Source organism: Ursus americanus, chromosome 2, assembly GCF_024610735.1.
Source record: "Ursus americanus isolate L20-20 chromosome 2, mUrsAme1.1.p, whole genome shotgun sequence".
Taxonomy (NCBI): domain Eukaryota; kingdom Metazoa; phylum Chordata; class Mammalia; order Carnivora; family Ursidae; genus Ursus; species Ursus americanus.
The window spans coordinates 3682679-3701981 of record NC_142128.1 but is presented as its reverse complement, the minus strand read 5'-3'; the positions used below and the strand labels follow the sequence as shown (position 1 = coordinate 3701981).

The following is a 19303-nucleotide window of genomic DNA, read 5'->3' as shown; positions in this document are numbered from 1 at the left end:
CTCTGTGCCGTGTTCTGCCAAATGGTGTGAAGCTCAGGACGCCCCTTTGTGTTGCAGCCCCATCAGCCCCACTGGTTCCCACACATGCCCAATGCCCCCGCGGACCTGAACACAGTAAAGCACATCAGACCCCGAGGGACGAGAACCGCCACCTCCTGGAGACACAGTCACACCCAAGCAGGCAGCAGGTGGCTTCCTGACCTTGCGTGACACTGACCGGGCACCCTTACCAGTGGCGAGGACACACGTGACCTCTGCACGTAGGCACATGGGGCCGTGCTGCCCGCCACAGGTCACTATTCTGCAGAAGACTGAAGAAAATTTACCTCAAGCTCTCAGAGGCAAAGCCCTGAGAAAAGGCTGTCATTCACCAAAGAATGATTGCGAATGGGAGTAATCCACTGGGGAGCAAGCATGGGCGCGCGGGGGCAGCTGGGTGGCTTGCGCCGGCCAGCGCTTGCGGGGAAGTTTGGTGGGGACGGACCTGGCCATGACCTCAGAGCTGCCCAGCAGGCCCGTCCCAGCAGAACACGAGCTTGTGTGCGCGACCTTCTAGCCTCAGAGCAGCTAGCTTCTCCATGAACCCCCAGCTGTCCCCGCAGGCCGGTCTCTGCTGAGAGCGCTGCGCCTGGCGCCCGGCCGCCCCGACGTCACACCACCACCCGAAGAGAAGGACGAAAGCGAGATGCCACGTGAGCTCAGCTCCACGATGGGCCTCAGAGGGGCGGGTGTGAGATGGGGGCTGGGGGGCCCTAGGGCTTACAGCAAGGCTCCCACCCTGGGGAAACCCACCAAGGCACTCAGTGTCCCAACCAGAGTTGTGTCCCACCCCCCTGAAAATCTCCCTCACTACTAGCAAAAGCTGGAATTTTTTTTTTTATTTTTGAGTAGACTCCATGCCCAGTGTGGGCCTTGAACTCACGACCCCGAGATCAAGAGCCACGAGATCTACTGACAGCCAGCCAGGCTTAAGCAAAGACTGCTCCCCTTGTGGGGGCCCCACTGTCCAGGTGTGCGGCAAGCCTGCATCTGGGCACACAAGGAAGGCGCAGAGGCCGCGGAGCCGCCACCCGCCAGACGTGACACTAAACAAACGCCCGTTCTTCCTGAGTCAAGATTCCAGGTGGAAATGCAGTGGAACGTGCACTTTAGACCACAGGTCGCTGATCCCCCCTTTGTGGGAAAACAGCTCCTAAGTCACATTTCTGCTTCAGGCGAGAGAGGCTTATGGTCCTGGGGGGCAGCTGCCTGGGCTGGCCCGTCCTGCCAGCCGCGGCTCTGGGTTGGGACAGCCATCACGCGGGGGCAAACCCACGCTGGCTCTGTGACCGCCCAGGACGGGACCTCTGTGACCACACAAGTCATGCCCAGAAATGACTCTGAATCCTCCATTTACAGACACTGGAAAAGAACGAACAGCCTGATGGGAAAAGGTGTTTCCAGGTCTCACTGTGACAGTAAGAATTCCGGCTGAGAAAAACCAATGGGACGGAAGGCTGGCCTACCAAGTCCGTCCCTAGAGCCCGCGGTGAGCCTTCTCTGCGCTGCCCTGTTGCCACCCCTCCAGGATGCCCCCAAGCCCCGCCAGGCCCTCGACCCCCACCCAGATGCCTGCCTGGCCTGGTCTGCCCTGGGGCTGTGTGCATTTTCCTCCCGTGCCAGCCTCCTGGGACTGGATTCAGACCACATGGCCCTGAGATCACAGTGGGCACCTGGGACCGCCCTGGGGTGTGTGTGTGTGTGTGTGTGTGCGTGTGCGTGTGCGTGTGTGTGTGTGCGCGTGCACGCGCACGCATTTTGTGCTGAAGTCTGTAAGGCGTGGTCAGGTCTTCTCCCCTCCCTGGACCGCTCCCGGGTCTCATCCAGAGAACCACGGACCCTGCGCCCCAAACACTGGGCCCAGAAAGGTTGCTGGGGGGTCTATGTTCCACCTCCCTGCCCACCCCCAGGAGGGGCACCTGGAACCCCTCCCTGAGCCCCAGGCCCACACCACAACCTCAGAGATCATCCAAACAGTTTTCTGGAAGCTTAGTCTTTTTTGCGGAGTGTTACTGAGCTTTTAATTAGATTATTAATTTTTGGTTGAAAAATCGAATAAGCTCCTCGGTGGGATGGCAGCCCAGCGGACAGACCTTTCAGGCAGATCACACTTACGATGAATAGGCAGTTAAGTGGTAAATTTGTTTTTCGTTCACGCCTTTTGAACTTTTTCTGAAAACTAGGATGTTTTTATTCTACAAAATAAGTGCTTCAATTAAAGTAAATATCCTTTCTTATTGAAACACTGTTTCAGTGAACTTACAGTCTTGCCTCCTAATCTCCCCGGCTTTGCTGAGACGCACCTGTCCCGCCCACACAGGCGGGTGGGGGATGAAAACAGCAAAACAGAGCGTGGCCTTGACCCCAGAAGGGCAGACAGTATTCATTAGCTGGTGAGAAGGCCACTAAGGCACTTGCGGAGGACAGGGAAACGTTCTTCGAATTTCAAAAAGAGGAGAAAGGGAAGCTCAGTGAAAGGTGGGAGGAGAGCCCCCCCCCCCAGCCCCCAGAGCCGTGGGAAACTGCCGGGACAGGGAGGGAGGGCGGCAAAGGGTAAGAGCACAAGGGGAAGCTCTCTGGAAACATACGGTCAGCTCCCAGCGCTGCAGACCTGCAGACATGCTGGCAGACGTGGGGACGCAGGGACACTGCGTGCTCAGAGGCCAAACATCCGATCCAAGAGGGTCAGGAGCCGGGGGGGGCACCAAACTCTCTAACGGCAACATTCAGAGCTAGAAAGTGATTTTAAGGTGTGGGGGGAAAAATGTGTCCCACCAAGAACTCTCCACATAGTGAAACCCTTCGGCTAGTGTGAATGGACAAAAACGATGACTTTTAGGCATGGAAGATTTTTTGTGTTTTTAATTTACCTGTCCTGTACGTGTTTCCAGGAAGCAACCAGAGGATGTTCCCCAATAACACCGCGGAGCAGATCGGGGAAAGGGAAAGACTGGGCAGAGGGAGATCCCGGAATGACTGGGGAACTGATCCCAGGGTCGGAGGTGCCCCAGGCTGGGTCCAGGTGGAAGGAGACCAGGCCCCCGAGGACAGTCTTCCCAGCAGGTCTGCATGACGGACAGAGCTGGGAACACGGGACATTCGTGGGGGCAGTGGGTGGACGTGCAGGTCAGAAGGAGGGAACCAAACGCAGCAAACAGGGCCTAAGACCAACCCCCCGCCTGCCGCCCCACCCCGGGCAGGAGCAGCCAAAGTGCGAGCGAGGAAACGGTGGGCGCTGCAGCCACTATGGGCACCCTAAGAAAACGCCTGTGCTCACAGACCCAACAGTCCTGAGGTCCCGGGGCCAAACCCTGAATTTCCACCTAGGAAGTCAATACGGGACACACCGAAAAGCCGAGTCATACGGTGGACCACGCAGAGGTGAGCAAACACGGGCAGAGCTCGGAGGCGGGTGGGGACTGTCCCCGCGGTGCCGCCTTGGTGCATGTCTCAGTTCTTACACTATGTGCAAAGATCCCTAGGATAGAAACCAGCTGTCTAAAAGTTTCAGTGGCATCGACGAGGCTGGCGCTATCCCCGTGGCAGCGGCTCCACAGCGCGCTCCACCGCTGCACGCAGTCCGCCAGGCGGCATCTGCTCTCCGGGCCGTCAGCAGCCGATCCGGGACTGGCCGGGCGCCTGCGTCTCACAGCACCACCGTGCGGGTGAAGGCAGACGGGGAGCCCGCCCGCCGCTCACCCGGCGAGAACGCCAGCAAGTAGTCCAATCCTCATCACTGCTCCTAAAATCCCGCGGCTCATGACTCTCAAAGAGCATAGTTTCAACAAAATAAGCACGTCGGAGAATTGCATCGCCTCGGCATAAGACGTGCAGAAGTTTTGGAAGGGCAGCTTCAGACTGGCCACCCGAGAGCAGGACACTGGACATGGCCTGTGGGTCCCCTAGTGGGAACTCGGGAAGCAAATTCTAGCCCCTGCGGTGTGGTGACTCGGAAAGGCGCCCAAGACCCAGCGAGAAAGGAGAAGACCGTGCAGGAGGACACTGGACTCTACAGGGCCTTCCTGGGGAGAAGGGACCCACGCAGCTCCTCTGAGATGAGCCATCAGGAACGTTTAGAGGAGACGCACCCCATGCACCTGTCCTGCGAAAGGCACGGTGGGGGAGCTTTATTTTCTGAAATGTTTGAGTTCTGTATAATGCATACACAGTATTCCTGTAATCAGAAAAAAATAAGAAAACAGGGAAAGAAAATCCACAGAGGCCAGCTTCCGAGACCTCTCTTAAGGAACGCTTAAGATAAACGTGATGCTGCAAAATCCTGGAAAGCCATTTCACAAGCCTGTCTCGTTTCTGCACTGCATTCTGCCCGGTGCGCAGCAGCCAGCAGACTGGCCCGAGCTGCTCCTCAGCCCAGATGTCACCAGGTGTGCGCACACCCCGAGGGGTGGCCCACCCGGTGCAGACCTTGGGGGCTGCTCCCCTCAGCCCTCACCCTCCAGGGTCTTCCTGCTTCCCAGAGTGTGAGGCCTGGCAAGGGCCCTCCGTCATTGGGTCAAGTGCCCACGTGAGAACAACGGTGCACGCAGGCCGGGCATCACCCAGAAGGCACGGCCAAGAACACACGAAGCAGGAACCTTCAAAGGGCCCCTGAGAGATGTGCCCAAGAACTGGGAAACAGCCACCCCAGTAAAGATAAGAACTTTCAACATCTTAGAGCCAAAATACACCCTGGCACGGACTTCGGAAGAAGGGAAAATACAAAGAATGTGGAGGGCCCGCCTTTCTGTGTCGATGAACCAATTTTTATTTCTTGGAGCTTTTGGGCAGGGAAAGGGACCACGTGGGGGTGTGAGGTCCACAGGTACAGGTGCTGGAAAGGAAAGTGGCCACCAGGTGAGCTACAGATGATGGGGCTCCTGGACCAAAGGATCAGGGGGCCCCTGCTGGCAGGACCAGAAGCATCTGGACGCTGGCTGGGAGCTGTGACGCAGGAAACATCAAGCCAAGGAAGGACCCAGTGGGCGGGAAGAATGCAAGCACCTCTCTCGGACGGAGGGGACAGATCGAAGGGAAGGGAGGGCGGCCGAGCTCTAACCACTGATGGGGTGAAACTGCCCTGAAGACCACGGTCAAGTGTGGTTTCAGTTTGAAGTCAGTGGCTTAGACTTTGCCAGGTTTCACAACACAAACCACTCTGGTTTTTGATCTCTACCTTGAAAAAAAATCAAGGAAAAGTCTTCTTAAAGAACCAGTTTATAAAGTCTGGCTCTCAGTGAAGACCAGCTCCCCTCCTTCTGTGCTGACCCCTTCCTCTGGCTTCATTTCCTCTCTGTCCCTAACACTCCCAGCTCCAAGAGCTCTTCATAGATTGGTGTCTCGTTTTGTAAAACCCAGAAAATGATTAACTGATTTCTTCTTCCTAAAAACACCACTTCTTTGCAAAACGAAAAGAAAAGGTCAACAAAATGCTGCTGAAGACAGCAGAATCTATTTCAAAGAGCGTTCATTCATTTTCTGGGTGGAGTAACATCAGTGCAAAAAAAAAAAAAAAACCAAAACACAAACAAACGCCCAAAAACAAAACACAAACCCAGCCACAGGAGAGCCACACCCCCGGCCGGCATTGCCGTGGAAGCAGAAAAAGGCCAAACAGAAAGGACGGCGGGCGGGGTCGGAGTGTGGGGTGGGGCTGTTTGTTCTCGAGAATGTTCCTCCCGGGGCAGCCGCTTGGAAAACCCTGGAGGAGACAAGAGCTCAGGCCAGGGTGCTGGATAAGCCGTCCTGGCAGGAAAGCAACCCAAACTGAGGCCCCCAGGCGGCCCGGGCGAGCTGGCCAATGGCGCGAGCGGGACGCAGGCACACCAAACTAGGAGAGGAGGCGCCCTCCCTTCCTGCTGTGTTGCCAGAGGGACTGTTGGCGACAGCTGCGCAGGCAGGCCTCGAGCAGGGTGCCAGCGCCCCCCCCCCCCCCCGTGGAGACGGCCCCCAGAACTCCTCCCCTCCTCGGTAGCTGTGGGGGTGGGGGGGCGGCCCAGGGAGGAGAGGAGGGGTGGCGGGTGTTTGTAAACATGAGGCTCCACCCCTGCAACAGCCCAGAGGACAAACGGGATCTTGGCAAGAGAAACCACAAGGGCCTCTGAGGTTTCCAAACACTCAATTGGATTCCACAGCGCTAAGACAAACGGATGTAAACAGAAGTTCTCTCTGTGATACTTCAAGGCCAAAAAGGGAGAGAGGGCCAGTCCCGCAGCGGCTACTTCCTCCCCAAATCCTCCGCCACATGACACGGAGAAGTAGGGCTGGCACACAGCGCCCCCACCCGCCCGGGGTCAGTCCCCTTGCAGGAGCCGCACCTGCTGACCCTCTAATTGCACTTGGTAGCATAGCCCGGAACTGCTTCCAGCTCCCGCCTCCCTTCGGACACCACAGCAACGTCAGTGCGCAAAGCCTGGCTGCAGAATCTTAACCGGGGCCGTTACTGTTTGGATTTGGAATATTCCTGGGAAATATCTATTTCCTGAAGCCCTCCAGGTACAAATGAACACGTTTTTCTTTCTTAGAAAGGGCCTATTTGGCTGGATCATAACCTGATTATTAACAATCCCACGCTGACAGCCTGCCCGGGTTTTGCTGGGTGCTGAGCACCCTCCACGGCCACCCACACGCCGCCCGGAACCAGTCCCCAGCAGCCAGCGGCATGGGCGTGGGACGTCACCGGTCACTGTGCCCGTGGCTGCTTTCGGCGGCTACTGGGTGAAGGTGTCAGGACAGGCAGGTTTTACATCAGCTTCACCGAGATGTAAGTCCCCCATTTAGAGTACAGCTGAGGGGTTTTCGGGGTACTCTCAGAGTCTAGCAACCATCACCACTGTCTGAGTCCAAAGCGTTTCCACTGTCACCCCAGAAACAAACGCCATACCAGCTGGCAGGTGCACCCTCGGATCCCCAGCCCCCTGCAGCTGCCCGCCTGCTGTCTTCCTCTAGACCCGCCTGTTCAGGCGTTTCCTATCAGCGGCATCGTGCTGGTGTGCGGCCCTTTGAGGCCGGCTGCCTTCACCCCGCATCGTATTTTCATGGGGCAGCCGCGCTCTGCCAGGTGTCAGCACCTCCTCCCTTTTTATTGCCAAATAACATTCCGCGGTCAACAGTCCACGTGTGGCCCAGCGGCTCGCTCACCAGCTGACAGACACTGAGTCACTCCGGCCTCGCGGCTGCTGTGAATACTGTTGCTCTGAGCCCTCGTGCACAAGTTCGTGCCCGGACTCCTGCTCCGGGGAGCTGCTGGGTCACGAGGCAGCCCGTCAACCGGGGCCACCTCACCTCCTCGCGTACAACTTTTTATCCGTGGATAAATCACAGATAAGCAAGTGTAGGAACATTTCCACGGCGTGAGCACAAAACTCACACTGTCAGTTAAGCTCCAGCTAGCCGTCTGAAACGACGAGATCGCGTGCTCAATTTTGGGCTTTAGAGCAGAGTCACTGTAGAAACGTGAACTGAGCGGAAGGAGTAGTTGACACGCCGTGGGCACGGCACTGAGCACAGGACCTAACACACACGTGGCCTTCAGGAAGCTGCGCTCGTCCCTGTCTCCCGTCTGCGTTCTGGCCTGATGACAAGGAAAACAAGGCCCAACAAGGCCCCTGGTTCTCCCACTAACTAGATACATGGCCAGAATCAGAACGGGGCCCAGCCTTGAATTCTAGGCCATGCCAGGTTCAACGCTGTCCCCACCAGCCTCTCCGTAGGAGACACACCCCCTCCCTGGCTCTGCAGGACACCAACTCCAAGCCAGCTCGATGCAAACTGTTCCCAACGTGTCAGCAACACGTCCCAGCAGGAAAACAAGATGCGTGGTGGGGCATGACTGTCACAGAAAGACCGAGTGACACACGGTTCTAGAACATGAGGACCGCCACAGTGTGGCCGCTTAGTGAGGGAAGGCGTGGCATCTGACCAGGTGGCTGTGGGGCAGCAAAGCTCCTGCCCAAGGAGCGGCGGTTTTCCAAGTGTGGCTCAGAGGCAGCCCTGAGGACCCGAGACCCCTGCAGGAAGTATGTGGGGGCAAAAGAAGACTAAGACACGACCTGCCTTTTCCAGGTCTTACATTTGCACTGATGACGCACCAGCCACGGGGGAAGCTGCTGGTGCCGTGGCCAGAGCCACGGCCCCAGCACCAGCACAGGCAGAGGGCGGGACATGCAGTCAAGAGCCCAGCTAATCCCACTCTATGGGATCTCCCCGAAACCTTCCCCGAAGTGTTCTCTGTATCACATGCCAAGGATGAGAACGTTTGAGGGCTTTTTCTCCTTCAAACTCTAGATCAAGTCCTAAAACTTCATAAATTAACTTTAGAAAAACAAAGTTCAAATCCTGACATGCACGTATTACTTTAAAATATTGTCAATGTCTTTAAAGCCATCATCATACCTATGCTTCTTTTAAAGAAAGTCCCTAAATACACAGGACTACAAACTGGAAAAGGGATTAATGTGGTAGGGACTCTTCCCTCCACGAGAGAATTCTCCAGAGATTTTCGTTAGGTCATCAGATCCCTTGATGCACTTAAAATAGTTTTGAAATTTCCACCCCTGCAATTTTCCAGAGATATACTGAGAGTTACATGAGACCCGGAACTCCTGTGTCCTCCTGCTTCTCAGACAGATGGCCAGAGCAGGGGGACCCCGGTTCTGTGGAGGGGCCGTGTGGCCAGGCCGGAGTCGGCCGCTCACCTGATGGTGCCGGTTGGGGACGGGACGGGGCTGACCAAGCTGCGGAGATCCGGCTCCGGAATGTGAATCTTCAGAGGGGAGATCTGTGGGTAGAGGGGCCGGAGGGGAGATGCCGGGGCCTCTTCCTGACGGTACAGCGATGTGAACTGGATCTTTATGGCCGTGCTGGGGAATCGAAAAGTGCACCTGCAACAAGAGGGAGAGCTCACATTAGCGCAGGAGAGACGGGGGTGAGGCCGCGAGGCAGCAGAGGACTGTTCTGGTTCACCACGACGGTGGGGCTCGTCTGATGTCACAGAACCCCAGCGTCACTCTGTGGTTCAGAGAGCGAACCGAAAATCCAACCTGTGCTGCTGTCACGGGGACACTTGCTGACGCCGATAAAGGTTTTCCTTTTCCCGCACATGTGAAGAGAGAGGTGTGAACCCGGGCGGGTCCCCAGCAGAGGCTCTGACACACCGCCACCTCCCGTCCACCAGGATGGCCGCAGGGGTACCCGAGCGGGGTTCACTGGCTCGCAGGGAACGCTTTTCAGGAAGCTGAAATACCATGATCGCTGCTCAGCAGCAAGCGTGAAGTCAGACAGACAGACAGACAGCTGTGCTGTGAGAAGCTATCGGGCGGGACCAAGTGCCCGAACCGCTCCCAGGCAGGCCGGTGGGCGCCCTGCAGTGTAGTGACACCACATCTGGCTGCACAATCAGCTCCGGGCCTCAGTTTCTCTGCTGGCAGGTGACTGCGTGCCAACAAACCCGGCCTCACACATCCAAGTCATACCCTGCGTGTGCGCCACGCAAACCCAAGGTTGCCTCCCTCCAAGAAACGTCTATGCAGAAAATCTGGACATTATGTACCCGGCGCACCTGATTTCTAGAGGCACAAGTCGTCAACTTCAGTTACAAACAAAACTGCAAACCCCAATGAGAACAGGCTGCCTGGGCAGACACAAGGGACAGTCTCGCCTGTAGCAAATGCTTAGAAAAGGCTCTTTGTAAAACATGACGGGTGTGGCGGGGGGGCTGGAGATGATGCATGTCAACTCCCACCTTCAGTGCACTCCTCACGGTTCCGGAAAGGTGTTCAGAGCACGTCGAGTTTCACAACCCGAGAAGCGTGCAACCGCACGGAGCCTCGGCCAGCAGGCTGCTGGTCCACTCCTGCCCGCGATGATGCCGCAGCACTGTTTCTGTGGCAGGGACGCCTCCAAACTCCTGGGGACACAGCACTCGCCCTTTCCACTTGAAGTCCCTTCTTAGTCAAATCGTTTTTGAACGACCAGATTTAGGAGTAGGTCAAAATAGGTTCTGGGCTCACGAGAGGCAGTGAATGTCTGTGAGTGGACGGGGTACCGGAGCCTTCCACCCGGGAAGACCCCTTCTCACGGAATGACTACAGCACACGCGGGCGTCTGCTCCAACAGCCAGGCTGCACGCACCTCCCAGAGAAAAGTCAGTCACTCAAACCGGCTCGACGGGCCAGGACTGATTCTTCCAGAGACACCCGAGCACGGGGACCGGCCGTCTCCACAAAGACGGGGAGCAGAGTCCCAGGCTGCTGACTGACCCACAGGCACCAGCTTTGTATTTCCAAACCTAAAATCAGAACAAAGGGATTCTGACACCATTTTGTTCTGGGACACACAGTGTAAACACTCGCATGTTAGGGCAGGGGTGGGCTGCCTGTCACGTCGTGTCCACATCACCCCCACGGTTCTGTGCAAGGCCACCCGCGGCCATTTAAACACATTCTGCAATTTTCCTCCTGTAAGCCACAGTTAAAAAACGTTTGATGTTGCTTCCACTTTCCTTAGTCTTCCCACAACCCAACAGAAATCTCGGGGCGCCTGGGTGGCACAGCGGTTAAGCGTCTGCCTTTGGCTCAGGGCGTGATCCCGGCGATCTGGGATCGAGCCCCACATCAGGCTCTTCTGCTGGGAGCCTGCTTCTTCCTCTCCCACTCGCCCTGGTTGTGTTCCCTCTCGCTGGCTGTCTCTATCCTGTCAAATAAATAAAATCTTTAAAAAAAAAAAAAAGAAAGAAAGAAATCTCCTTCATTAGTATTTTGGCTAGAAAGTTACATCACACATTTTCCTACGATGCTCTCTGAGGCCTCCGGTTTCTCCAGACTTGGACGGCACAGAGCCAACATCCGTCCCAGCTCACGTCCGAGGACGGCTGCCGTCCCCAAACCAGAGAAGGAAGGAAGGAGTTTGGAACCAGGAATCCGGCTGAGGGCTCCACACCCACGCACCCAGGCGCACATGCACGCAGCCCTGTTCCGCGGTGTTCTGTACAGAAGCGAGAACGATGAGTATGTTAAGGCAGCGTCTAGGTCCTTCACCATCTGTCTCTTCCTTCGGCGGCTGCCAATCAACACGGTAAGCCACACTCCACTACCTGCCGAAGGGCCCAGGGCCAGAGTCGGGCCGTCCCACACCACGAAAGCCCTCACGCGAGCACGAAAGCACAGCACCCTACAATCATCAGGGCACCCAGAAAGAGGGTGTGGCTTCTGGCCTATGACAGAGCCCACAGAGCGGAATGTCAGAAAACAGGGCTGTGGGTGAAGACAAGAGTCGGCTCCGGATCCTTGGACTGGGGGTGGGGAGGCCAGGCTCCAGGCAGCCCGGCCGGCCCAGGGCTGCAGTGCTCCCAGACCACAGGGTGATTCTCGGGAGGTGAGCGAGGCATCCAGGGAGGGCTGCTGAAGGTGAGGTGTCGGGGTGGGAGCTGAGACGCAGGGGAACAGTGTGCAGGAAGAGGGGGCTGAGAACCGCTAAGGGGTCTACTGCCCTGGCCTCCGTGGTTCTGTTCTTAGCCACGAAGGGGAGGCTCTGAACACAACAGATGACCTCCTAGGCACCTTCCAGTTCAAAAAACAAAGATTCCAGATAATACGTGCACGCATGTGAAGTTTTTAGTAAAATAAAACACACATTTTGTAGGTCAGGGATTTGGGTGAGCAAATTAGCGAAATCAAACACCATCTATAACTGACTCCAACGGGGCAATTTCCTACCGTAAGAGTCGTTTCCAATTAAGGTTTAACAGTAAACATTTTCATATCATTTACTGCAACAGCTATTTCAAAAGCAGCTCCTGACTCACTCTTCCAGAAATTATCCTGAGGCAAACTGTCTCCTACCTAGGAGGAGAAACACCAGGAAGCTACTTAATTTTAAACAGACATCTCCCCAGGGTGCTCCCGGGTTCACCAAATACTTCTCTCCCTGCAATATGTTCATTCCGGTGGAGGGCGCTGGTTGGAGTTTTAACGAGCATGTTTTGCAGTTAAACCCGTTCTCATGGAGGTGCTTCACATTCGACCTGACCCCACTGCACGCTGCATGCCTGCCGTCCGCGCCAGGGACCTGGCTACAGGAGAGCGCGTGCGTGCGTGCGTGCGTGCGTGTGCGTGCGTGTGTGCACGCGCGTGCTAGCACTCCCCGCCCCGGCCTGCAGCGCACTCCGACAGGCAAGCACCCACCTGGGAGGGACAGCCCTTCAGATCCCTTGGCAACACCCCTGCTCTCCTGCAGAGACGGCATAGCTGCGGGGGTGGCGCAGGGCTGGGACGGTTGGGGGCGGGGGAGCTGGCTTTCAGGGGCGAGACAGATGCTGTAAAATCGACTGTGGTGGGAGATGCACAACTGTGAACAGATGAAAAACCACCGAACTGGACAATTTAAGTGGGTTAGTTGTGAGCTTCGTGACTTCATGTGATTCAAGCACCTCTGAGAAAACGTTCTCGCCCCAGAGCGCCCATGCTCAGGGTCTGCCCCAGGCTTGCACAGTTCCCGGGGCCACGTGGAAGCCAAAGGCTCCTAGAAATCGGGCCAAACTGCAGATGCCCTGGTTCCACGTGAAGCTGCCCTCTTCCACAGCAGGTCAAAGATCATGGCATGGAAGGCTGGTTCTGGCCCTGCTCGGGCACAAAGGAGCCTAAGGGATTCAGGGGCGACTGGGGTGGTCGCTTACTCTCACTTCTACCTGGTCCTTAAGTAGGAATCCCACCACCTGGCCTGCTAGCCAGGACGCTGTTGGAGACACAAAGAGCTCATTTCATCCTTACTGACATAAACACAAGTACAATGATCTTCATCTTAGATACAAGAAATAGGCAGAGAGAGAAAGAACTCCATGTAAAAACTTCCGGAAAAATTAAAAAAAAAAATTAAGGCAACAGAGCATTCACCCCCAGAGTTGTCATGGTCCCTGGCCCCCCACCCCCGCCTCTGGCCCCACTGCATCCCAGCAGCGACGAGGAGCCTGGGCATCCACGCAACGACCGGGAATGGACATTGCACACTGACAACGGATGCCTGACATTCCGCATGCCAACCAGGACACCCCCAACCTTCCCAACACCCCCAGCAGACAACAGCCCAGGACGAAGGCTGCAGACCGGGCATTTGTGGCCCCCCCTTGGCCCCCGTGAAGCCCATTGGACAAGAAACCAGCCAGCCGACCACCCTGGTACGCGCAGCAGCACCTAGCTCTTACACGGGACCAGAAAGCCAGGGAAGAACAGACACTTGGGGAGCATCTCCTACAGCAAGACAGGGACCAAAAGAACAATTTGGGGGGCAGACTCAGAGAAACAGATAATCCGGAGCAGAAGAGAAGGCAGACCACTTGTCTCCAAAGGTAAGGCATCTGTCTGCGGACTGAGGGCCCCAAAACGCACCTCCAGGGAAAAACAAGAAACCTGGGCGATGAGACGTACAAGGAAAAGAAAATTTGAGAAGGCAGGCTGGATGGGACTGGAAAATGTCTCCCGAAAAGACAAACTTTGGTGGCTCCGGCCAAGAGGTTCACATCTGAACAAGGGTTCTTCTACGGAGGAGCCCTTCTTAGGAAGCTCCAGGGAGGAAGGCACAGGACCCTACGACCAGACCCGTGGCCTTTGATCCAACGCCACCCTGCTTTCTGACCATCGGACAATCCAGTGTTTGCTACAAGTCGGCTGGTACGGTCCCAGGTGCTGCCTCCCTGGTTAGGAGGTAAAGACATCAGTGTTACAGGCTGGAATCCTCACGGCACGTGACAGCAGGCCTGGTGTGGACAGAGCCTGCCCCCGGGACAGACGTGCAGAAATGCCCGCATAGCTTGCGGCGGCTCGATGCGGTGGCCCGCGTGGCTTGTGGCAGCTCGATGCCGTGGCCCGCGTGGCTTGCGGCGGCTCGATGCCGTGTCCCGCATGGCTTGTGGTGGCTTGATGCGGTGGCCCGCGTGGCTTGAGGTGGCTTGATGCAGGGGGCTGCAGGAGAAGGAGGTGCCATGTCCTCCTCCAGTGGCCGCCATCTGGCTACAGAAGGGGCACCAGCCTGGCAAGCCTACAGCTTCGGATGGCCTCAGAGAAGCCCCCCTCTAGTGAGACAGGCAGAGAGGGCCCACGCCTGACAACAGTAAATAAAAGACCAGTTTTCAAGAATGACACCTGCCGCCAGAGATCCCTGCCGTGGATCCTGCACGCGGACACGACAGAGAGCAAGCCATCCGGGAGTCTGCGGAAACTACAGCCCGACAAACCATAAACCTGGCCCGTGAGCTGCGACTGCCCCACCCCGGCCTGCAGTAAGTGGGACAGGCCGCTAGGCAGCACATCATCTCCAGGGCCCACTCCAGACGAGGCCCGGGAGGCTGGTGGGCAGAGATCCTTCCAGAACGCAGACACAGGGACAGGCTCTGAGAACGTCGCTGCAGCGACAGGCTCTGAGAACGTCGTGACCAGTTCGTGTGCTTCCTGCTCTTCTCTTTTCCACCTGAGAGCTGGCATCGCCTTCCCCTGCCTTCTACTTCTGCTCGGCTCAGCATTTCCCAGAGGGACCACCTGGAACGCCCTGATGAGGGACGCGCTCGTCACCAGAGATCCTGCATTTTATGGGGTGCAGTCACTGAGTGGCACTTGGGGCTGCCTTCTTTGATGATGGGGAGGAGTGTTTTTATTTTGGAAAAAGGGACACAAATATGTGGGTGGCCAAAAGGCAGACTGTGACAGAGACAGCTAGTTGCCTGGACACATCCTCTCCGGGCACATAGCCGTCCAACTAAAGACAACACTTCTCTGCCTCTCGTGTAACCGTGAGACTGTGCTGGTTAACGGGATGCAAACAGTCATGCCCTTAAGGGGAGCACAGCTCCTTCTTCACATCTGCCCCTTCCCAAAGCCAGAGTGCAGGTGTGATGGCAGGAGGTGCAGCAGCCACAGTGGGCCGTGAGATGGACACTGGGTAACACAACCACGTAACAGAAAAGAGTGGGAAGTTGCTGTCTTAGCTTATGTTAAGGCTGTTACATCCAGAAAAAAAATCAACTTCACCCGTGTTACTTTGACCTTGGTTACAAAAACCAAAACTATAACCCAACTGTAAACACTTAAAGAATGCCCTATGCGGAAGCAGCCCTGGACAAATGAATGGTGTGTGTTCGGAGGCGAACATTCTGCGGCCACTTAGAAGGACGCTTCTCGTCACCGTGCATCCATGGGCAAATCTCTTCATGCACCGGCCTGCTTTCGCCGTCAAGGAGCAGCGGGCAACCACAGAGCCTGCTTCACGGGCTTCTTCGGGGCAGTAAACTCAACAGTGGAAGCGCAGCGACTGGAAGCGCACACGGCGTCAGGCACACCGCCCGCTCACTAAGTGCTGCCCCGCGGGGGACAGGGATGCTGATAAATCAAATGCAGAGACCCAATGGCTCAGAGTCATGGCGAAAGGTGTGGGATCTGGAACTGGACAGGCTTGGTTTGAGAATGGGCCATGCTGACGTTGTGAGGGGACCTAGGAGGTCCGTGCGGCAGGAGCCCAGATGCAGCACGGACACTGAGTGCAGGCCCCGTCACACAGCGAGCGGCCAATGGCACGCGGGTGTTCGCATGAAGAGAGGGGACAGGGAAGAGGGGTGGAAGAGCCCTGGGTGGGGGCGGCCTTCCAGGACCCCCCTTTTATCAAAATGTTCTTTCAGCGTTGTTACCGTGTCCTTTGAGAAATGAAACATTCAAGAACTGGGGGCAGGAGCAAGTACCTGATAATGAGTCCTTTAGAATTTTCCAAGTTATGACAGGTCCTCCAGAAACCTCGTGGAGAATTAACCCTGGCCCAGTTCTGCCCTGGAGTTCAGATCCAGGGGGGAGAAAGGCGGAAACGTGGCCAGGCCTCTAGGTCTGAAGGCAAGGCTGAAAGGCCCGCAGAAGGTGACGGCAGAGACAACCCGCAGGACCCCTCCCTTCCGCCCTGCTCCAGCCCCTCCTTCCCGGCAGAGGCCAGGAGGCCGCTTTCCTGGGGGTGGACCCGGCCCACGGCAGTTTGCACATACCTGGCTCTGCAATCGGAAAGCCAGAGGAGCCGGAAGCTGACTTCCGTAAGAACTTGGGAGAAAAGTAAGGCTGTTTAGCAAAAGCTTTTGAAAAACTTTTACATGTACAATCCCCACATCTAGGAATTCTGACAATCTTATTTTTTTTTTAGTCTAAAAGATCTATTTTTACTAACAATTTAATACGTTTTTCTAGAGCAGCCAAAACTGCAGGAGGAGGCAGCAGCCACCGAGGCTCGCCAGGCTGTGGGGACCACCCTCATGGCGAAGCTGGGGGCCATCGGTGGAGGGGTGCAGTTCGCAGGTGGACCAACAGGGCAGGAACCAAAATACAAGCTTGAACCAGGAAGAGCAAAGGGAAGCGGATGGCTGAGGCTTCGGGACGGCGGGACGACCACTGTCCCTGACCAGACGCCGGCTCTGTCGGGTCCCTGACACACCAACAAAAACTCAAAATCCAACCTTCTCTGCCTGGTCTTCGTCTCTCCTCCATGAACCGAGGCTGGGATCCTCGGTTACTCGGTTACTACTCGTCAGCTCGCTCCACCTTTGAACTAACCCCTTAGCCTTGCTTTCCTGGGCTGGCCGACTCCCGCGGCTGTGACCTTGGCCGGCCATGGCAGCCGGGGAGCAGGTGGTTACAGACTCGGCTCTGGCCACACGCTCAGCTCCGGGTCCTGGTCAGTGCAGCAACAACGCGGGTGTGGGAATTAAATGCGGTAACTTCTATAATTCTTGTTTAGAAGTTAACTTAGTTTTCTTCTTAAAAGATTTTTGAGTGAGAGAGAGAGAGGGTGCGTGCACCAACAGGGGGAGGGACAGAGGCAGAGGGAGAAGCAGGCTCCCCACTGAGCAGGGAGCCCGATGTGGGGCTCAATCCCAGGACCCTGAGATCATGACCCGAGCTGAAGGCAGATGCTTAACTGACTGAGCCACCCAGGAACCCCTGTTTTCTTCTCTACGTGTTTTCCTATGATTGATTGATTGATTGATTTTCCTTTAAAGATTTTATTTATTTGACAGAAAGAGAGACAGCCAGCGAGAGAGGGAACACAAGCAGGGGGAGTGGGAGAGGGAGAAGTAGGTTCCCCACTGAGCAGGGAGCCTGATGCGGGGCTCGATCTCAGGACCCTGGGATCACGCCCTGAGCCGAAGGCAGACGCTTAACGACTGAGCTACCCAGGCGCCCCTCCTATGATCTATTTTTTTTTTAAAAAACAGACTGTATTTTTACAAACAGGCCAAAACAACTTTTACAGGGGGGAAAAAAAGGAAAAAAGACTGTGGGATACTCGAGCCCCTGTGCTAAATGTTAAACACAGTCAGAAATGTAGCCAAAGGCCTGGTCAAAGCCGGGGCTCCTTGGTCAAAATGGAGGTTCAGCCCCCATCTGAGGAGCCCTGAGTAGAGGTGGTGTGGGAGACCCCTGCACTAGATGGAGGCCCCTGGAGGCCGGCCGGGGGCAGCCGTGATGACCCGCCCTCGCCTCGCACGGCCTGCTAAGTGGGGCTCGCGGCATTCCCCCTGCAGGAGGCGGCCAAGGCGGCACACCCTGGGGCTCCTGGACCCTTCAAAATCTTTCACCCCCCTTTCTTGGGAGCAACATTCTGGTCTGGGAGACTTGGACCCAACCGGGCTACAGAGGATGCAGGGTCGTCTCCAGTTTCACCCAGAGCAGTGTTAACTCAAGAATTTGGGGTCGTTTCTACAGTATCACTCGGAGGATCTGTGGTAACTGCTACGGTGTCACTGTATCATCCATGGGGGAGTGCCCCAGAATCTGTGCCTTTGGTGGGCAAGCCCCCCCCCCACTGCCCCGAGAAAGCCTCGTTCTCGGGCATGTTTAGGAAATGGCAAGGTGAAGGGCCGGCACACCTGCTCTGTCCGCGGGCCCCAGGAGGAAACCCACTGCCTGCCAGCCCTGGAAGACAATCCTGGAATGACCCACCGCCCCGTGTGCCACCGAGTTCCACCCTCCACGTGGTCATTTCTGTCTCGCCTATCGGAGGGACACACAGCACCCCAGCAGAGCTGCGGGCAACGCAGGGTCGCGGTTCCTGGGGGAGAGCCCCAGGTCATCTTCCCAGGGACACTCTTATCCCTTTGTGGGGACGTACTTGGTTTGAAACAAACCAAAAACATCACTGTGAAAGGCAAGCTCCCAGGCTTTACAGTTTGGAAAATCAATGGGGCAGAAAAGCAAGTACCTTCCAGACTTGCCCAAAAATCTCCAAAGACCATCCAGCTGGGTGAGTGGAGAAGCCGCAAAGGTCAGAACTAGTGTCTCAAACATCCTGGCCTCGTAAAGGTCGGTGCCGGACTGAGGGGGCCCTGGAGGGGGCCATCCTGTGACACCGGGCTTCAGCAGGACAGCGGGACGGGACCCCCCACACAGCAGTCACAGAAACAACGCCGTGGCTCTCTGGAACCGACGCGGGACAGAACGGGGCTATGTGCCGCCAGCAGTTCGAGTTCTCTTTCACCTTCTCCCTCCACACGGATTTAAAGAGGCTGGTCCAGGGGCGCCTGGGTGGCACAGCGGTTAAGCGTCTGCCTTCGGCTCAGGGCGTGATCCCGGCGTTGTGGGATCGAGCCCCACATCGGGCTCCTCCGCTATGAGCCTGCTTCTTCCTCTCCCACTCCCCCTGCTTGTGTTCCCTCTCTCGCTGGCTGTCTCTATCTCTGTCGAATGAATAAATAAATAAAATCTTTAAAAAAAAAAAAAAGAGGCTGGTCCAGGAAAAACAAAGCTGGGGGCACCACAATGCCGGATTTCGAGCTGTACTACAAAGCTGTGATCACCAAGACAGCATGGTACTGGCACCCAAACAGACACATAGACCAATGGAACAGAATAGAGAACCCAGAAATGGACCCTCAGCTCTTTGGGCAACTAATCTTTGACAAAGCAGGAAAAAACATCCAGTGGAAAAAAGACAGTCTCTTCAGTAAATGGTGCTGGGAAAATTGGACAGCTACATGCAAAAGAATGAACCTTGACCACCCTCTCACACCATACACAACGATAAACTCCAAATGGATGAAAGACCATGATGTGAGACAGGAATCCATCAAAATCCTAGAGGAGAACACAGGCTGCAACCTCTTTGACATTGGCCACGGCAACTTTTTTCATGACACATCTCCAAAGGCAAGAGAAACAAAAGAAAAAATGAACTTGCGGGACTTCATCAAGATAAAAACCTTCTGCACAGCAAAGGAAGCAGTCATCAAAACTAAGAGGTAGCCCACGGA

General features: G+C 56.1%; 1 protein-coding gene across 1 annotated transcript in view; it reads right to left on the bottom strand.

The window, feature by feature from the left end:
* FOXK1 (forkhead box K1) overlaps positions 1-19303 on the bottom strand; it is a 65917-nt gene that overhangs the window by 9812 nt on the left and 36802 nt on the right. Inside the window, exon 2 of the mRNA XM_045813231.2 lies at positions 8733-8918. Coding sequence (XP_045669187.2) covers positions 8733-8918 — 186 coding nt within the window. The remainder of the gene's footprint in view (positions 1-8732; positions 8919-19303) is intronic.